Genomic DNA, 13,371 nt, shown 5'->3' with positions numbered 1-13,371 from the left:
CCACTGTGCACGTCCTCACTTTCAGCAAGGACACCCCACCTGCCACTGCCCTGGGGACAACACCTCAGTTAATGACAGCTGCACATCAGGCCCCAAACGTGTATGAAAAACAGATCCGTCTCTAATTATATCATAGTTCAAATGCATGCCAATGTTATATCATGAGCCCTGATTTACAAGATTCATTACAAAGGCTTTTGTAAAAAAAAAGAAAAAAACAAAACAAAATAGGCAACACGATCTGCTGCAAGGGTTTATTATATTTAGAAGTCTACAAATTTGATCTTTTAAGAAAAATTCACAAAATATTCAGTTGAAACCACATTTCTGGTTCATCAGATTTCAAATATATTTTACTGTGCTGAACAATATATTCTAACGCTGTCTAAAACACAGCCAAATTATTTTTCTTTATTCATTTATACACATTCTGTAATTTTTTGAAAACCAAGATTAAGATAAAAAATATTAACAAAACTACCCAGTTACAACTACTGTTCTCCCATGTACTGAGATACTTCCCGTGGGTCTGTCTTCTTACCTTATTCATTTTAAATTCTGTCCACTATGTCGGTTCGTAAACACACTCAGGAGATTCCCAGCTGACATCTCTCATAAATTCAAACAGCAACACTGTGTCAGAAGATTAATTCCCTTGGCAATGCAGAAGCTTAGCCTTGTTAAAAGTGCTCACTGTAAATTATTTTTGAATTTATAGATCATACAAAGGGACAGACGGCTTTAAACATTATTTTGAAATCACTGTAACGTGTGGAAATACAAATGAAGCAACCTGCCAAATTAGACATTTGTGGTCTGTTGTTTTTATTCTTTGCTCCCTTTTGAATGAAACGTGTGTTGGTGAATTTGGTTTCTCCGGGCCTCTGGAGCATCACTGCTTGGGGTAGCCCTTAGCCCCCAGGTCACACGGCACTGAGACCCCCTCCCCCAGTCCCCGAAGGAAGGCTCTCAGCCCTCAGAGGTGGGAGAAGCCCTTGTCTCCAGACCCCCAGCTGCTGGAACCAGATTCCACACAAATAAAGCAAGGCTACACATAGATATGCCAGAAGGAGCGCATGGGCGGGAAGGAACGCAAAACAGAAATTACAATAAAGCTTCTACATCAAAAATGAGAATTTCTCAAAGGAAATATCAGAAATCAGGAATGCATGTATACCATGTGAAAAAGCAGCAGAAAGATCTGCAAAACTGTCCGGTCTTCACTGCGGTCTGCGACGTGCTCACTGGTTCACGTCAAGAGGCCTTTCTGGAAAAACGCGACCCCGCGTGGGTGCTAAGAACCGTAGCGATCCTGGCGAGAGAGAAGCAAGACGCACGTTTGCTCGCGCTCAGCGCCGGTTTCTCCCTCTCACGCGCACCGAACGCTCAGCGTTCCCAAACTGACATCGCAGTGAACACAGAACACCGACCGTCTGGCATCTGGAACGTACGCCGCCCCCCCCCCCCCCCCAACCCCAGGAGCCCAGTAACTGGAAGGGGCGTGGCCACAGCCGGGGCTTCCTGATGCCGAGGTCTGTGTGGGCCTTGGACAGGAGGACATCCTGTCCCTGACCCCCGCGGCCACCTGCGGCTCCCGCGCTGTGTGTGTGTGTGTGGGGGGGTCTGTGGGGAGGGGCGCAAAGCATCTGGGGGTGGGGGTGGGGAGCCAAGGGGTGAGCCTCTGTCTGGGAGGCAGGTGTAACACACGTGGAGTCTGAACCCTGAAATTCTGGCTCAGCTGAGCGATCCTGCAGATCCTGCGATCCTGCAGAAGCAACTTAACCTCCGTACCTCCGATTCTGCATCTAGAAAATAAAGGTATAAAAGAGGGGTACCCTATAAAAGGGGGATGACCTTCCCTAAAATACGGATGTCACCTACGTGGAAGGACTGATGTGGGCTCAGCTGACCTCAGGGACATGAAAAGAGCCCCGTGAATTCTAACCAAAGGTTGTTCTCAACAGCAGCCAAAACAGCAGGAACCTCTGGGCAGAGGGGATTCTCTTCAGTGGGGGCCGCCCCACCCCCTCCCCAAGCGGGGAAGCCCCTTCAGAGGCACCAGAGGCCACACTGATTAGGTCCTACCGCCCGTGGCCACGTTTTCGCATTAGCAGCAGCAACCTAGAACAATAGGACGTACACCAGAAGGTTCACGAAGTAAGCCTTAAGAGATGGCCTTCCACTGTTGTGCGCGAGGATGCCCCCGTCCTTGCCTTATTTTTTTTTTTATTTAAAAAAAAAATTTTTTTTTTTAATGTTTATTTATCTTTGAGACAGAGAGAGACAGAGCATGAATGGGGGAGGGGCAGAGAAAGAGGGAGACACAGAATCTGAAACAGGCTCCAGGCTCTGAGCTGTCAGCACAGAGCCCGACGCGGGGCTCGAACTCACGGACCGCGAGATCATGACCTGAGCCGAAGTCGGCCGCGTAACCGACTGAGCCACCCAGGCGCCCCTGTCCTTGCCTTATTTCGGAGACCGAAATACCACGTAAATCCCCAAATTAGGGAAGAGTCAAATAAATGTTCTGCATTTTCGCTCAACAGAAGGTAGCTTCTGAAGAATTACACAGAAATGCTCACAGCAGAGCACCACGGAGAATGTCAAATCATCTATACAACCTAATCCGTTTGAGTTCTAAGAAGGTGTGCATAGAAATCAGGAACTAAAATAAAATATGCCGAAACAGTAACAGAAGCTGTCCTTGGGATCACGGGCAGTTTTTATTTTCTTCCCATTTCTCTGTTCCAACACAGGAAAGCGGAGCATACGATCAATTCCTGTAACAATTCCTCTAGAGTCATCAACGAGAACATTTAAGCAGAAATAAAAGCCCAATTTCTGGTTTTCATGACGTCCCGGGTTACACCGTAGCAAACATATAAATCAACAGCAGGAAATCTAATTTGCCAGCAGGTGAAGAGCGGTCCAAGTTGCGTTTTCCACGCTGGAGCCACCACCCCGCTCCGTTCCTGTCACCCCCGGGGCACTGACCTGAATGGAAGTCATGACGCCGTTAGCGAAGACCGAGAGCTTTCCAGCAACCGATCGCACTCCCTGCTTAAACTGGGCCATGTCAGGCGCAGTGGGCAGCACGCTCGTGAGGTTGTAGCTTCCTGCACGCAGAACAGATGCCGTTTGTCACTGGACCGTGGCGACAGGCGGCACAACCGGTGCCCAGGGCACTCCATGACCTTAGAGGGCATAGAATCCCCTCCCCTCCCACTCCCCGCTTCCCGCAAGCAGCAGCTGGGCGGAAGGGAGAAGAACCTTGCGGTGGGGTCAGGACCCTGTTTCAGTGCCAGCCCCACCCTGAACTAGCTGTAAGACCCCGTACGAGAGCAGATGTCTTATTGGGTCTTGGGACCACCAGGGGTTCAAATACTGGCACTGTCTCTTCTAAGCTGTGTGTCTTTGGAGAGCTTTCTCACCCTCTCTGGGCTCCTGGTTCCTCCTCTGAACACAAGATCTGACAGGTAAATACTCAGTAAATGGCAGATGGGCGGACATCTCTAGGTTTTGAGTGCTCAGCATCCCCCCCCCCCCCCCCCGCGCTTTTGATACAAGCCCTCCTCCCTTCTCTTGGGGAGCCCCGTGGACTCCATCCAGAGGGGTGGGCGTGTGACCCAGGCCTGGCCGATCAGAGCCTTCCTGGGACTCCTGTATCTCTCAGGGAGAGGAGCCTTTGCTTGCTCTGGGGCTGCCGGTGGGGATAAGGCACCGCAGCGGCCGCTTTCTCTGTCACCTGCCACTCAGGGCAGGGGAAGCCTGCAGGACAGGAGAACGAGGTTCACTAGGGAGGGGAGCCAAACACACAGGTGTCTCTCTGAGGCTTTTCTGACTCTGAGCCAGAGCCAAGCTCACCCCCCCCCCCCCTTGCTTCCTGAGGCCAGAACCAGTGGGATTTCTTTGCTTCGGCTTTGGCGGCGGCGGAAACATCAGCCTATTTCCACCAGTGCAAGTGAAGCGCGTCGGTGGTATCGCACCTGAGCGGCGGCAGCTCTGGAGCAGACAGCCAGGGTTTCGGGCTGAGGCTCCGTCACAGAGGTGTGACAGAAAGCCGGAGGGGCCCCGTGACTGTGAGCGAGCCCAAACCCTGCAGGTCCTAGGGTGCCAAGCCCAGTCACCCCCGCACGACCCAGCCGCACCCACCTGGCCCTTAAGCAACAGAAGCCAGTTCCCTTTCCAAGAAAAAACAGAATGGACGTGTTTATCTTTCCACACGGACGCCGCCCAGAAGGGACAGTGTGGATCCCCAGCACGGCTCCCGTGCCCACCATGCAGGGAGGGGCCGCCGGTGCGGGTTCCTCCCCTCTCTGCCTCCAGCTGACTTGTTATTCATTTTTAACTCTGTTTTTATTTCTTTCAAACATTTTATTTTTGAGAGACAGAGCGTGAGCAGGGGAGGGGCAGAGAAAGAAGGAGACACGGAAGCCGAAGCAGGCTCCAGGCTCCGAGCCGTCAGCACTGAGCCCGACGCGGGGCTCGAACCCATGAGCTGAGACCACGACCTGAGCTGAAGTCGGATGCTCAACCGACTGAGCCACCCAGGCACCCCTCCAGCTGACTTTTTAAAGTTTTGCAGGCTTTGGCCAATAAAAGAGTGGAGGCCCAGCCTGGACGCTGGATCTGGGTTCAAATGCTAGCACAGCCGCTCACCAGTGTTGCTACTGGCCTGCAGATGGGTCTTCATAGCAAACAGGAAGCTAGTATGAGATCCTGAGTGCGCAGAGCCAGGGTCACGGCTGCGCCACTACCTGGAGAGGTCCCCAGCGGCTGGGTGGGTCTGGACCAGAGGTCAGCAGGGGGGACCTTAGCAGAAGCACCTCCACTTACAAGTTTCCAACTTGGGAAATTTAAAAAAATTTTTTAATGTTTATTTAGTTTTGAGAGGCAGAGAGAGACAGCATGAGCAGGGGAGGGGCAGAGAAAGAGAGAGACACAGAATCTGACACAGGAGTCAGGCTGTGAGCTGTCAGCACAGAGCCCGACACGGGGCTCGAACCCACGAACCGCAAGATCGTGACCTGAGCCGGAGCTGGACGCTGAACCGACAAAGCCACCCTGGTGCCCCTCCAACTTGAGAAGCACTTAAAGAAGAGAGCACAGCTAAGGCGGGACAGCTCTGGGACCATGATCTCTCACCGACTAGGTGCAGTCCCCAGGTGCCCTGAGATGGCGGCCCATCCCCTAGAGTCCTTCCTCTCCTCTCCTCCCCTTCTCTGTACAGAGCTCCCAAATTCTAACCCTTGCAACAAGGTGTGTTCAGATGACAGGGTTCTGGCCAATGGGACGTAAGCCGAAGCGCCATCCAGGGCTGAGGCCTGCCCTTTTCCCTGCCTCTTCCTGCTAGCCGGGATGCAGATGGGATGGTTAGGGCCGGAGCAACCATATTGGGCATGAGGTCAAGTATGGAGAGGAGATCATGAGCAACAAGAGGAGAAGGGCCTAGGTCCTTGGCATCTGGAACATAGCACATGTCCTGAACTGCCTCCCCAGAGTCCCATGTAAGAGGGAAACGAACTCAGATCTGATTTAGCCTCTGTTATCGTGCACCTTTACTCCTTACTTAATCCTCACTATCCATCTAAGTCCTGGGAGTGTAAGCAGCCTGCCAACTCCGGAACGGGTGTCAGGTCTCTGGCAGGGAGGTGGCTTCCCACCCTCCGCCGGCAGGTCTGCTGCCTGCAAACCTGTGAAAGCTGATTGAAGGTCTCCCTCCTCCTCTCGTATCTGGGTGCCGTGTCTCCTTTGAGGGCCGCCCGGGGCAGCAGAGCCCCAGTGTGCTCAGACTACACAATGGGCTCCAGGAAATGACGGCTCAAGCTGCTTCCTCAGGAAGAGGCTCCCTGACCTATGGTCTAGGTCAGGTGCCCGGTCTCCCTGCTATCTATCTGTCCCCATTACACCCCCAGCGGGCTTGGTGCTGAGGACATCATCACAAACCTGCTTTTCCAGAGCTTACTGCCTACTGGGGAAGGCAGACAATCAACCGACAACAGCACCCGGAGAGCTCGGCCAGCAGTTAGAGGCCACCGAGGCAGTCCAGGCACGAGTGGCTGCGGCCGAGCCAAAGCCGGTGGCAGTGGGGTGGGTGAGTCTGAGTGTCCCGAGGAGGCTTAGGGACCAACTGGCAGCGGGGGGCTGGGAAAGAGAGAAATTAAGGCTGATTCCCAGGTTTCTGGCTCAAGCAACCGAAAAGGTGGCAAGACAGAGACAGAGGCCCCGGAGTGTCCAGGCCGGGGGACGGGGCCAGCCGAGCCACGCCGCGTTAAGTGGTTGGCGTGGAGGCCCTGTATCAGTCGGGAAGGCCAAGTGACACCGTGCTAGCACCTCACTGTGCCCGCCACGGGCCGGCAGGGGGTCCACTTTGCACAGTCACCCGAGATGGGGACCCGTGGGGCCGTCTCTCGGTGGAAGCCTCGGAGGCCACCTCCGCACAGAAGGAACCACGGCAATGTGCACACGGCACCTGACACTGGCCACGTGACATCACAGCCGGGGCAGGGGACGTTCCTGTTTGTGCTGGAAGGGGCACGAGCACAGTGAGGACCGTGGCTCCCGCGCTCAGCTGGCTGAGGGACCCGCTGACCGGCACCCCTGCTTCCAGGGCTCCTTCATTACCCGTCCATTCGTTCACTCAAAAGACGCATCCTGAGGGCTTTCCCTGTGCCAGGCATGCCAGCTGCCAGGGGACGGAGACGAAAACGGACAGGTCCTGTCCCCGAAGGGCTTAGGGTCCAGTTCGGGGGGGGGGGGGGGGGGGGGCGGCGGCGGTCATCAGATGGCCTCTACCCTGGTGACAGCAGAGGGCGCCCGGAGCGTGCACCCAGGGCTGGAGCAGGAAAACGCTGGGAACTGAGCCGGGAAAGGCCCACAGGAGCTGAGAGCCAAGCGGCAGGGAGCAAGGGCAGATGTGAAACCTGGGCCGACCAGAGACTTCTGGGTAGAATCAGCCCGGAGAAGGGAGAAGGGGTAGCTGCAGGAGGTGGGAGGGGGGCGCTGCGGAAGCCCGAGGAGCCCAGGACGGTGCCCCGGCTCCTCAAACAATCGATTTTCAGTAGACGATCATGTACCCGTTTCCCTGAAGTGGGGACGAAGCGAGAGAAGAAAGGGTTTCCGACATGACACGAGTGACGAGTTTAATAACGAACAGAGCACGGCAGTGACCTCTCTGCCACCCGCACGGCCGCCCTGTGCCCAAGTGACGAGACTCCGGCCGGCGGCCGACTCCGGGTCGGTGACGCCACGGCGCAGCTGTGACAAACACATTCACCGCCTGCCCAAACAAAACCACGTGGCTGCGGACTGAGGCCAGTGCTTGGAGATCTGCAGGCCCCGAAGAGGTCGCATGCCTGGACCGCGGGCCTGAGTAAGGAGGAAAGAAGAGAGCAGCCAAGGTGCCCCAAGGGGACAAACCAAACAGGTGCACGGAGCAAACGAGCGAGTGGAGCCTAGGAGAGAAGGGCCTCAGCGTCTCTGGCCCTCCCGGTGGACACGCTCAGATTCAAATAACCGGAATCGTTTTCTCGAAAGAAAAACCCCGAGGGGACAGACTGGGCTCGGAGCTTCTGCTCTCCCAAAGCTGCCTCTGTTCTGTCATTCAGTGCCCTGAGTGGCTGCCTCCCGACACAGGACCCAGGTGATGGCAGCCCACCTCCCCCAGCTGACCCTGCTCTGGGAGGATGGCCACAGGGACCGGCGCTATGCCAGGCTGGCGGCGGGTGCTTATGTGTGTCTTTCATCTGGTCCTTCCCGTATCCCGAAAGGGAAGGGCCCTTGACAAATGTCCAGGCTGCTGGATTAAACACATCCCCAGGAAGCATTTTGTTTCACCAGGAGGCATTTCGAATCTGGAGTCATTCCCCCCCACCCCCCGCCCCCACCACAATGAAATTATAAAGTATACCATGATCTCCTCAATGACTGAGATTTCACAGATGGGAAAGCTTCTAAGATAAGAAACCCAGAATAGTCTCTTAAACCAGCTTTTGCTGTTTGCCGAAATGCACTCTTGACAAAAAGTAAATATTTAATAAGAGTTGTTCAATGCACTTACACTTACGGTCGTTACTGAAGGCAACTTTTATGATGTGCTTGATGGAAGATGCCGAACGAGGGTGACCACGGTCTGAGCCGTGGGCTTGGATGGAGGAGGGAGCACGGAGGCCGGTGGGGGTGGGGGGGGTGGCACCCTTTCTGTGACCCTGAGTTTGGGACCCACCCAGGGCCCAAACAATTAAAGAACCTTTGTTCTCTGAAAGGGGATGGGAAAGTATACATGGGCCGGCCACAATTTTCCTTCAACAATTGGAAAGAGTTTTCATTTGATCTCCAAATGTTTTTTTTCCCTTTTTTAAACAAACAGGGTTTCAGAGTGAAACTTCCAAAAACCTGAATTACAAAATCACACACAGCTGGTTGCGGGGAGACGACTTTCAACACCTGAGGTTCTGAGGGGCTGACCTGATACCCTTGGCGGGGGGTGGGGGGGTGGGGGGGGAGGCGGGGCTGTGGGGTGGGGATGCTCCCCTGCTCCCCTCCGAAGGGCACAGGGCCAGCACCCCTCCACCTGGGAAGGCGGTCACAAGAGGAAGTCCCGACAAGAGACAAGAATGCAAGTCCAGGAGCCACCCTGCCCCACCCGGACTCGGTGCAGAAGGCAGCTCAGAGAGCGGCCTGAGAGCCGCAGCCCCACCGAGCACCCCTGCCTGGTGGGCTCCCTACAGCAGCTGAGGCCCTGGCCCCCACCTGCCCCTGGGGCCCTGTATCCCCTGGGTGGAGAGCTCCTTCCCACGGCAGCAAGCAGCCTGGTGTGCTTACTGAACCTGAGGGCCACAGTGGATCTTCCAGCATCCCCCACACCCCAGCACTGAAGGTTCCAGGCACTCGGGTCTGTCCCACGACCTTCTCTCTTGAGGCTGTTTCTCGCTGTACTCAGAAAACAGTTGTTCTCTGCAGCTGCCCATGCTGGTCACCTGTGCCCAGGCCTGCCTCCTCTAGGTTTGGGGACGAGGGGGAGCAGGTGGTCCTGGGCCTGGAGCATTTGGCTCTGGAGGTCCCCTCCCCCTGGGCTCTCCCGCCGAGTGGGTTCCTGAAGTGACTTCAGAGGACACCGCTCCTTTAATGCGAGCTGTGACGAAGGAAGAACACACAGCCTTCCCATCGCCCTTGGCCAGGCTGAGGCCTGGGTGGGACTCAGTCATGGCTCAGGGACCCAGAAGTACAAGCAGAGACCGGCTCGGCTCTGGACATCCAGGATGGGCCCATGCTCTGAGGTGCACTCCCTGGGGCTCCCAGGCATCTCTCGTCCATGGGGTCTGCACCCTAAGAGGGCTGGGGAGACAGGAGATTCCTCTGCACCTGCCTGTTTCCACAGCCACATTCTGCCTTCCCTCGAAGACTGAGCCTGGTGAAGTCCCCTGTTCTACCTGCCTCTGTCTCCCCTGGGTGCCAGACACCCAGGTGGCACTTCACACATAGTACCTCACTTGAGCCTCAGTGCCACCTTGCGCGGGGTGTAGTATCTACCCGCTTCACAGAGCAGGAGTCTGGGAAGACTGGAAAATGACATGAAACACTCAAGGTCTCAGGCAGGGAGCGGTCAGTGACAGCTAGGAGCCCAGGGCTGTCCACCCACGGGGCTGTGATACCACACAAATCAGACAAGGCCTTTGCACTGGACCAGGAAACACATTCCAGGAAGATGACTTCTCTGGCAACCCGGGGACGTCGCTTAAATGTCATGACCCGGTCTCCTCACACGCCAAGCCTGAAACGGTAACTTCTGCTCTGTTCACAGAGGGGGTAAGAGCATCACGTGACGGTTGCGGATGATCTTGGAAAAGTGAAAAGTTCTATGCAGAGAAAACGTACTCATGCCGTAGACACGTTGGGCACCAACCTTGTTGGCAGCCCCGCCCCCCCATTACCTGCCGTCTGCTTCCTCTGCTCATCAAACAGATCCGCTGAGCTTATGGAGGAACTCGCCGAAAGCCTCTCCAGCCGAGCCCTGGTTTCATACTAGAGAAGACAAGGAATAGGAAACATCAGGCTCCAAAGGCTGTGAGCAATTCTGCAAAAAGAATCAGCGAGGAGCTGTCAGTTCACAGCTGCTCAGGGCAGGGGAACCAGAGAGCAGCAGGGCACCTCTGTCGCGGTGCTGTGCCCACCAGCGGCCAGCAGAGGCCACTGCACGGCTGCCCACATCGGCTCTGCTCCGTGACTCTCAAAGTAGACTTAAATGTTGCCAGCTTTAAAATAAGGCAGCTTTTAGGGGGTGGGAAGAGCAAGTGGTAACTCTAAGCTCCTGAAGTGCCGGGCAAAGCTCTGTTGCTACGAAATAGACTCAGTGCCTTTAGGAAGCAGCTCCCTGTGTCGCCCAAGAAACCTGGCAGTGACGCACGCCTCCCAGAGCTTTGACAAGCACACCAGCACCCCGACATTAGAAAAAACCTTAGGCCTCTCCATTGCCGTATGATCCTTCTGTGTAGCAGGCCTCCTCTAAGGCGAGAGGCAACAACCTGAAAATAAATATATATACCCTCCCCGAACATATCTATATACGCCATTTAACTTCATTAATAATCATTAAAAAGTTAAGTAAATTACAGCTGTATCAAAAATCGCCTGAAATTTTTTCCAAACATATTAAATAGATGTGTGTTCAAAACACTGAGAAAGGAATCAGAGAAACGTGAGACACGATCCCTACCTTCTAGCCTCTTCTCCAGCTGGGGCAGTGAGGGGGAGGAGTCAGGAGGACCTGGGTTTGAGTCCCGACTCCATCACCTTGGGCCCAGGGGCCTCTCACAGTCTGAGTCCCTCCCACTCTGCGCCTATCACCTCCTCCCCTGGCTCCCAGGTCCCTGCTCGCTTCCTGCTCAATAGGGCTCACACAAACTCTCTGGACACTTACATCAGCTTGGGCTTGTCTTCCAAAGTACATATCTGATGAAATGGCTTTGACATTGCCAAACTTCTTCTGGGCTTCATCTGTGTTCTCAACTGGCTCATAGTCTGGCTTACGGCGGGCAGTAGGTCTATAATTAAAAACAGGCAGACCAGGAGCGACGTCAGCAAGACGGTGAAGTAGGGAGTTTTCTACCATCGTCCCCCTACAGTACACTGATTTTGACAATTGTCCACAGACAGGACGCAGGAGTGCAGCAGAGAGATTCCAACACACTGTTGGGAGTAAAATGATCCAAGACTGGGCACAAGAAAGAGGGTAAGAGGCACAGTTTCACCTTCCCTGAGTCACCCCTCTCCCCGGGCGGCACAGCTCAGTACCAAGAGAGAGCCCCCTGGCCTGCAATATCTCCCATGGGGGGAAAGTGAGAGGCTGGTGAGTGGGAGCCCGATTTCCCCTGCTGGGTCGGACACTGCAGAAAATGCCCCTTCTTTCCCACCCCATCCACAGTACTGAGGTGATCTGCATGGCTTGGGGGCTGGGAGAGGCTGGAAGCACAGCAGCCAGGGCTCAGAACTCAAAGGCACATAGGCCCCACCAACCGTTTTGTGGACGCCACAAGGAAGCCTGCTCACAAGCAGCTGGGTACACTTTGCCCGTGGAGCCCCCCGCTGGCCCATGGATGCCTTCCAACGCTCTGTGCACCTCACCCACACATCTCCCACCTTCATAGTCGGCTCCCTGCACAAGCCCCCACAGACGGCGAGGACAAGCCTTTGAGCATGTACAGAAAGCCAGCCCGCTCTGGGACTGGAAGGAAGTACACAAAGGAGCATTTCCGGGCACCAAGGGAGAGTACACAGGAGGCTCGAGCACCTGGCCTGGCCTTGTGGGATTGAGAGACGGCATTCATCTTAAGAATCCAGCCCCAAAAGGGAACAAGTAGTATAGAGTGGGATTTCCATAGAAAAGGTCTGAGAAAGCTTCAGGATCCCTAGCAGGGCTGCTGGTGAAGGCATTTCTCACCCCAAGCCAGTCGGTAGAGACAGGAGGAGGTGATTCTTCTTCTAATGGGGAGACAGCAACACAAGACGCCAAGCAGCACGAAAAATCAAGGAAACGCGACACCACAAAGGGAACGCAGTAATTTTCCAATAACCGATCCCAAAGAATCGGCTGACAAAGATTTCAAAATAACTGTTTTAAAGAAGCTCAGGAACCTACGAGAACACACACAACTCAACGAAATCAGGAAAATAACAAGCAAACAGAATAAGAAGTTCAACACAGAGACAGAAATCACAAAAAAGAACCAAACAGAGACTGTGGAGCTGAAGAATACAACAGAGGACATCAACGGCAGACTGAGTCAAGCAGAAGGATTTGTGAACCCGAAGACAGGTCATTTCAAATCATCCTGTCAGAGGAGAAAAAAAGAAAAAAGAATAAAACTGAGTGAAGAAAGCCTACATGAATTATGGGACACCGTAAGAAACTAATTTACGCGTTACAGGAGGCCCATCAAGAGAAGAGAGGGCAAAAGGGGCAAAAAGCTTATTGCAAGAAATAACAGCTAAAAACTTCCCAGATCTGGAGAGAGATATGGACATTCGGGTACACGAAGCTCAAAAGTCCTCAAAGAGATTCAACCCAAAGAGATCTTTACCAAGACACATTATAATAAAACTGTTAAAAATCAAAGACAAAAAGAAAGATAAATACCATACGATTTAACTCATAAAAGAAATCTTAAAAAAAAACATGAATAAACAAACAAAAAAAGAGCAGAATCAGAAGTATAAATATAGGGGCGCCTGGGTGGCTCAGTTGGTTAAGCGGCCGACTTCGGCTCAGGTCATGATCTCGTGGTCCATGAGTTCGAGCCCCGCGTCGGGCTCTGTGCTGACCGCTCAGAGCCTGGAGCCTGTTTCAGATTCTGTGTCTCCCTCTCTCTGACCCTCCCCCGCTCATGCTCTGTCTCTCTCTGTCTCAAAAATAAATAAACGTTAAAAAAAAAATTAAAAAAAAAAAAGAAGTATAAATATAGACACAGACAAATGATGGTTGTCAGACAAAAGGGAGGTGGGAGAATGAGCCAAAGGGGTGAAGGGGAGAGGGAGAAATAGGCCCCCAGTTATGAAATGAGTAAGTCATGGGAATAAAGGTAAAGCATAAGGGGGAAAAAAAGAATTTTTAAGTTTTTTTGTTTTTTGTTTTTGTTTTCTGAGGAAGGGGGTGGGGGGGCAGAGAGAGGGAGAGAGAGAGAGAATCCCAAGCAGGCTCCACACTGTCACATGGGGCTCGAACCCACAAACTGTGAGATCATAACCCAAGCCAAAATGAAGAGTCAGATGCTTAACTGACTAAGCCACTCAGGTGCCCCCCAAAAAAGAATTTTTAAAGCAACAAGAGAAGAGAAACTCATCATGTACAGTGGAATCCCTGGGAGACCATCACCA

General features: G+C 53.7%; 1 protein-coding gene across 1 annotated transcript in view; it reads right to left on the bottom strand.

Annotated features, from left to right (window-relative positions):
• Positions 1-240: 240 nt before the first annotated feature.
• The window catches only part of ARFGAP3 (ADP ribosylation factor GTPase activating protein 3), a 56,376-nt gene continuing 43,245 nt past the window's right edge, over positions 241-13,371 (bottom strand). The window contains exons 13-16 of the mRNA XM_058741116.1: positions 10,919-11,042; positions 9,933-10,023; positions 2,995-3,116; positions 241-1,312 (exon numbers count right to left, since the gene is read on the bottom strand). Of these exons, the coding sequence (XP_058597099.1) occupies positions 1,295-1,312; positions 2,995-3,116; positions 9,933-10,023; positions 10,919-11,042 (355 nt within the window). The 3' untranslated portion in view covers positions 241-1,294. The remainder of the gene's footprint in view (positions 1,313-2,994; positions 3,117-9,932; positions 10,024-10,918; positions 11,043-13,371) is intronic.

The sequence above is a fragment of the Neofelis nebulosa genome, chromosome 8, assembly GCF_028018385.1.
Source record: "Neofelis nebulosa isolate mNeoNeb1 chromosome 8, mNeoNeb1.pri, whole genome shotgun sequence".
Classification (NCBI taxonomy): Eukaryota; Metazoa; Chordata; class Mammalia; order Carnivora; family Felidae; genus Neofelis; species Neofelis nebulosa.
Note: the sequence above shows the minus strand (reverse complement) of the source record. Positions and strands in the feature narration are given on the sequence as shown.